This window comes from Jaculus jaculus, chromosome 12 (genome assembly GCF_020740685.1).
Source record: "Jaculus jaculus isolate mJacJac1 chromosome 12, mJacJac1.mat.Y.cur, whole genome shotgun sequence".
Classification (NCBI taxonomy): Eukaryota; Metazoa; Chordata; class Mammalia; order Rodentia; family Dipodidae; genus Jaculus; species Jaculus jaculus.
Genome location: NC_059113.1, coordinates 35543678 through 35549983, shown reverse-complemented (window position 1 = coordinate 35549983; position 6306 = coordinate 35543678). Strand labels below are relative to the sequence as shown.

At 58.7% G+C, this 6306-nt stretch overlaps 1 protein-coding gene across 1 annotated transcript in view; it reads left to right on the top strand.

The window, feature by feature from the left end:
• The first annotated feature begins 2109 nt into the window (after positions 1-2109).
• Hs3st3b1 (heparan sulfate-glucosamine 3-sulfotransferase 3B1) overlaps positions 2110-6306 on the top strand; it is a 42050-nt gene continuing 37853 nt past the window's right edge. The window contains exon 1 of the mRNA XM_004663110.2: positions 2110-3055. Within this exon, the coding sequence (XP_004663167.1) occupies positions 2502-3055 (554 nt within the window). The 5' untranslated portion in view covers positions 2110-2501. The remainder of the gene's footprint in view (positions 3056-6306) is intronic.

Here is a 6306-nt window from a genome sequence, read left to right as displayed (position 1 = left end):
GTTTAAAAATCAATGGATTAATTAAAAATGAGTGGTTGAATCGCTGGGAAGAAAAAACAACCTCTCAGAGAGGGGAAGAAGGAAAAACTGCAAGTTCTCGCTGCCACAATAAACACAAGGAAAGAAAGTACTCTTCTCTCTCTCTGATTGATTCCCCTCCCAACAGTTTTGTAAGAAATTGTCTGGAGCCCCAGGCAGTTGCCTAGAGGTGGCGCAGAACCCTGCGGGGACGCGTGTGTCGTCAGCACCCGCCCTGGTCCTAGCAGTGGATAGGAGACACTTTCAAGTCCAAGGTGCTAGACCCAAACTGGCCTTCCCTGCACGGCCTCAACCACAGGGAACCAGACTTGGGGGCGGGGCTGCAAGGACTGGAGGACACTTGGGGTCAAATACTGCAGAAGGCACTTGCGCAGCCGGCTATTGACACACCTTCTTGGTAGCGAGACAGAAGCGCGCGGGGCTTCAGGTCGGTTCCGCTGCGCGCGCCCGCCGGCGCCGACGCTGAAATGCAGCGCAGGCGGTGGCCCGGGCTGAGTCACTTCGTGGGCGACGATAACCCACTGGGGCCCCGCGCAGGAGTCAGGTCGGAAGGAGAGTTCCGCCGCCTGGAGCCGGAGGCTGACTGACTGTGCTGGGTCTGGGTTGCAGGCACGGAAAAGCTTCCAGACAGGACCCGGGAGGAACTTGAAGATCCAACCTTCCTAACTCCAAACGCCTGCGCAGGGATTTAGCGGCGTGGCACCCCGGGGCCGCGCTTCCCTACAGCCAGGGTGACAGTTCCTAGGAAGATCCTCTCCCCTGCCCCCATCCCTGGAGGGTCGTTGTTGTGAAAGCAGGAGATGAGTCTTTTTCAAGTTGCATAAAGTAATGCAACTCATGCACTACTCGTGGATTTGTTCCAAACTGACGTCTTTCTTACAAAAAAAAAAGAAAAAGAAAAAAGAACGATGCCTACGAATCAGTGTCGTGGGTCAGTAAACCAGTCTCCTAAAGGGGGGTGAATTCTGGCTTTATTATCTATTCCAGAAAGGGGGAACAGCGCGCCGTCTCAAACCCACTGTCGCCAAGAAATGCGTACCCACATCAAACCTCTGTGTGACTGAGGTTTCAGCCGGGAAACCTACAAACAAAACATAACACCAGACTCAACCTTCCGTCAATTTCTCCCCCTCTCTGCCCACCTTTCATTCCTTTATCGGGCAGTTTGGAAAAGTTGCAGATTTTTTTTTCCTTGAGGGTAGTTTACACCTAAGCCACCAGGCGCAGAATCACTCCCAGCAAAGATTTATTACAGAAAAAGGAATGACCAGAGGAAAAGTTGTCAGCGACTCCCCCCACCCCTTCAATTTCTTTCTTTTTTGTTTTGTTTTTCGAGGTAGGATCTCACTCTAGCCCAAGACGAACTGGAATTCACTATGGAGTCTCAGGGTGGCCTCGAACTTATGGTGATCCTCCTACCTCTCCCTCACTAGTGCTGGGATTAAAGGCGTGCGCCACCACTCCCGGCAAAATTTCATACATAAGGTCTATCCTGGGGCTCCCTTCTGACCCTCCAGGGTGGGATGGGTGGGTTCAGGGGCTTAGAGTGTATCTCCCCTCGGCTTTCCTTCCTCAACACCCTCCCTGCTGTGCAACACGCACCAGGAGCCCGCCCGTGGAACATCTGGATAGGGAGTCCCGTCCTCGCATCTGGGCAACTATAGCCAACGCTGACGCCCGGGAGCGAGGGCGGAAATGCGCCTGGGTGCGGGAAGGGCATCTCCCCATTGGGTCGGACCCGGCGACCGCTCACTCCAGCATCCTTCCCACCATCTGCTCCTGTCACCAGCCACTGACTCCGCCTCTCTGAGTCCACCCGTTGCATCCTGCAGCCAATAGTAACCCCAGCCGCTCTCCCCCCCTTTCCACACCCCCTTGTCCCCCAAGACGATTGGCCGTTTAGCTTTGGGCTAAGCACCGGTATTTGCATGGCATTCGCGCTTCCTGGTAGGTAGAGAGGCCCGTCACTCCGGAAGCCAGGGCCCGCCCACTCCACCTCGGTGCCGAGCTCTCTTCCTGCGCAGTTTCTCCTCCGCAGCCTGTGCGGGCGAGTGCCGGGGCTGCTCTCAACCTCTGGAGCGCGCGGAGGCAGCCCCGGGCAGCGGCCGTGCGCACCGGCCGGCGGGTTCAGGGTACCGGAATTGCGTGCGGAGTTCTCGCAGCGCCCCAGCCGCGCGTCGGCCGCCCGTCCCCGCAGCCCGGGCTGGCGTTCCAGTTGCGGCTTGTGGCGGGCAACATGTCAAGAGCCGCCGCCGGTCCAGCTGCCGCCGCCACCTGGGGACAAGCAACAGCAGCGGCGGCGGTGTCTGCGGGCACGCCGAGGCAGTAAAACCGAGGCCACCCCTCCCCAACCCCGGGCATAACGCGGCCCAGGGGACGACCCTCCCCGAGCTCACGGCTCCGGCGAGGACTCTCGCGCCATGTGCTGAAGCCATGCCCCTGGCCGCGCCCGCGGGCAGCGCATGGGGCAGCGCCTGAGCGGCGGCCGGTCCTGCCTCGATGTCCCCGGCCGGCTCTGGCCGCAGCCGCCGACGCCACCGCCGCTGGTGAGGAGGAAACTGGCGTTGCTCTTCGCCATGCTCTGCGTCTGGCTCTACATGGTGCTGTACTCGTGCGCGGGTTCTTGCGCCGCGGCGCCGGGGCTCTTGGTGCTGGGCTCGGGGTCCCGCGCCGCACACGCTCCGCCAGCCTTGGTCACAGTCCCGAATGTGACATCTCCCAGGCTGCCTTTCCGGGAGGCGCCGGACACCGCACTGGCTGCGGGCAAGGATGAGCTGCAAGGCGCCGGGAACCAGGAGGAGATGAGTCCCGAGGCGCCGGACTCCCCGAGTCCCATCTCTAGCTTCTTCAGCGGGTCCGGGAGCAAGCAGCTGCCGCAGGCCATCATCATCGGCGTGAAGAAGGGCGGCACGCGGGCGCTGCTGGAGTTCCTGCGCGTGCACCCCGACGTGCGCGCCGTGGGCGCCGAACCCCACTTTTTCGACCGCAGCTACCACAAGGGCCTCGATTGGTACCGGTGAGTTCCCTCTCCCGGGGCGGAGGTGCCGGCTCTATCCGCATCCTGAGCGAGGGGAGCGGGGTTGGTGTTGGGGAAGTGGGACACTACTTCGGGCCACCGGGGGTCGGACAGGGATGCAAGAGTGACCCCGCACTGCAGGCGAGAAGCCCAGAGAATCCTGCACCCGCGAGGTCCGGGGTGCGCCCAGATAGGCTCTGGTCACAACCTACAGAAACTTGTCGCTGAGCTCTGGCGGCTCAGTGGTCCTTGGCGCCATGGAATCTGTTAGGCAATCTCGCCAGCAGAGCCTCGGAGCAGCTACCGGGAAAGCCCTTGGCAGGGGGTCAGAGAACCCTCAAACCGTGGCGATAACCCACGCAGGCGATGTCCCACGCGGAGTCACTCCAGGGGTGCTAGGATTTTCTTTTCTGTCTGGGAGCCCGGGGCGCTGGAAAGGAGTGTGGTGCGCTCCTGGTATGCTGCCTCTTCCCCGAGTCAACTTCCAGAGCTGCTTCTGCTGCCCAGATGGGAGAGAGGGCGAGGGCCAGGGCGCCCAGCCAAGGCGGGGGAGAGTCTGTGAACTTTTTTGTTACAGTTCTTGTTACCGGAACCCGAAGGGGGCCAGCCCCGCTTCCCTGGTGAGCCGCTGGGGCCGGGGAGAGTGTCTAGGTGGCTTCGCTGCCTGCGGATCGTGGAGTGGTGCTGGTCCCTGTCGGGCAAAGGCGCGAACTGCAACCGGCCTGAGTGGTACCGGACTTTGAAGGCTTCGGGAAGCCCCGGGGCGCAGCCAGCGAGTTGCTAAGTCTCAGGCTGGGATGCTGGGAGGGCCAGGGCTCGAACGCGTGTCTCCGCCAACTGTGAATTAGTCGGAAGGCAAAGAACATCCCGGGCCCACTGAAAAATGAGGGTTGCTTCGAGGTCGTGGCTTCCGGAAATTCTGTTTCAAATCGGGAGGTGAGGCCAGTTCCAAAGGGACAGCGGCTTCGGGGTCATCATGCTGACCTCTGCCCGCTGCATCCCGCCGACTGCTGGTCTTAGGTGTGAGTTGTTGGAGAGTTCACCCTCCCGGCAACCCAGCCTTCTCCCCATCTCTGGGGTCACCACCCAGCCCTGGTGACTCCCTGAAGTCCGGGTCCTCCAGGCCCCAATTACTTATCAAGAGGGTTGAGACTCAAGAAAACGAGGCGAGCGCAAACTGGACCTCCTCCTCCCCTGCACTCCCTTTCCCCATTTTACCTTCTAGGACCCGGACGGGATGGAGCAGAAAAGGGCCTGACCCCGCGGATTAAAGGGGCTCCTTTCCTAGCCTCGCTCTCTCCCTCCCCTTTGTCCTTTATGTTTTTTATTATTGTCAGAAGTTGCCCAAGTCTTCAGGTTTAGCCAGCCATGACATCCACCCTTCTCACTGTTCCCAAGGACTTGGCTTGTTTAAAATGGGGGGTGGGGTGTTCTGGGGTGCAACTCCTGGAGTCTCATCATTGGCTTCTGTGCTCTCACCAGCGCACTGGGCTGAGAAGGCCGAATGCCTGGTAAGGGCAGTTGCAAGGGGCGGCCATGGGGGCCTGTCTAACTGTTGGCTGTTGTCATTGATTGTATTGATGTCGTTACTTCTGCCCCCTCTCCCGTGATGTTGGCGGGGGTGGGGGTGGAGGGGGTGGCTAAGTGGCAGGCTAATCACTAGAGCGCTTAGTGGAGCCTGCACCGCCCAAGCCAAAGCAGCCGGGCTTTCGGAGATCAGAGGCGTTTGGCGCCGGGTTGGCCGGAAAGGGAAGGAAAGTTCCTGCATCCCGAGCTCGGGCTGTTGGAGAAGCACCTGGGGCAGGCCGTGGAAATCCCCACGGGGAAGACTCACGCTATATCTGGCTGCTATCTTCCAGCGGCCACAGTCCCAGAGGTTGACGAAAAGACGAGAGTAGCGTCCTTTGGACGCCCCGGCGGCGGCACATCGGCAGCGGCAGCGGCAGCGAAGCGCACAGCCCCGGAGCTTCGCGCTGGAGCCGCGCCCGCTCGCAGCCGCCGCCCGCAGCCGCGCCTAGACCTGCGGGCAGCGGGGCTCGGCCTTCCCGCGGGGACCCGGTGCCTTCGACTTCTGGGAGGCACAGAGCCCGCAGCGGTGACAGCCACGAGCAAAATTAAGTGCCTCCAGTGTGTAGTTCTCGATCTGTCCCAACAGAGCCTGGAGCGACCATAGTTAAGGCCCTTTTTAAAAAAAGGATAAGTATTCTAAATACTGTCTGAATTAAAATTTCGATACCATTTTATACTGTTCTGAATGTTTGAGCAACTATATGACCGTCACGATTGACTTGAAGGTGGCCTTGTAAACTTTAAACCCAATACTTGTGGGGACATTGGCCCAGAGTTCTGTACCTAGCCGGTGAGTTCCTCTCCGCTGGCGTCTCTGCTCCCAAATCCTGCCAAACTTGGGGTGCAAGGTCTCTCCTGCTCTGTTGAGAAGATGGGGGCCAATTGGAGAACAGTATAAATAATAATTAACCAGAAAGCTGCAGTGCAGCCTCGTGGTAAAAACAAGCCCTCCAAGCCAGCCAGTGAGCCAGGGGAGACATTTCAAAGGCATTTGAGGCAAAGAAAAAAAAAATAAATAAGGAGGGAGGGAGTGTATATATATGGTTGAGGAGTCTGAGGGTCAGCAGGTAACCCCTTGGAGGAAGGTCGTGGCTTTGGTGAATGAGTCATTAATGCGTTTAATAGATTGATACACAGTCCAGCCAGAGACCTAATCAGAGAACTAGGGCCTGGCCGATCGGCATGGTGTTTGTCATGGAGGGGAATTTGATGTTTCTTTCCACTTGCTTGTCGAGACTCTATGCATGATGTAGAGGTGATGGCAGCCCAGAGCTGACTCTGCTACTTGCCAGCAACTGGAAGCTGGTAGAACCCCAATCCCCCCCCCCCCAAATCACAAGTCTTGTGCCAGGGGGCTATTTGCACTGGGCCTCCACAGTGGGTTCCAGCCTGAGTTGACTTTTCTGTTCCTCTGTTCTGAAGCCATACTTAGCAAGTGTGGATGAGGCGACCCAGCAAAGTGGTGTATGGGGCCCACCTGATGAAAGTGGTCTTTCCCTACTGGTCAGGGGTGTGATGGCGTTTGAGGAATACAGGGCTGGAGACTGGAGTACAAAGAGGGCCAGTGAAGTAAACATCATCTAGGACCTTCAAGCTTAGCATCTTGCAGGAGCCCGGTGGTCAAACAACAGTTCCGCAGTTTTTAAAATTGACACGAGTCTCATGCCCTCAGTCTAGGAATT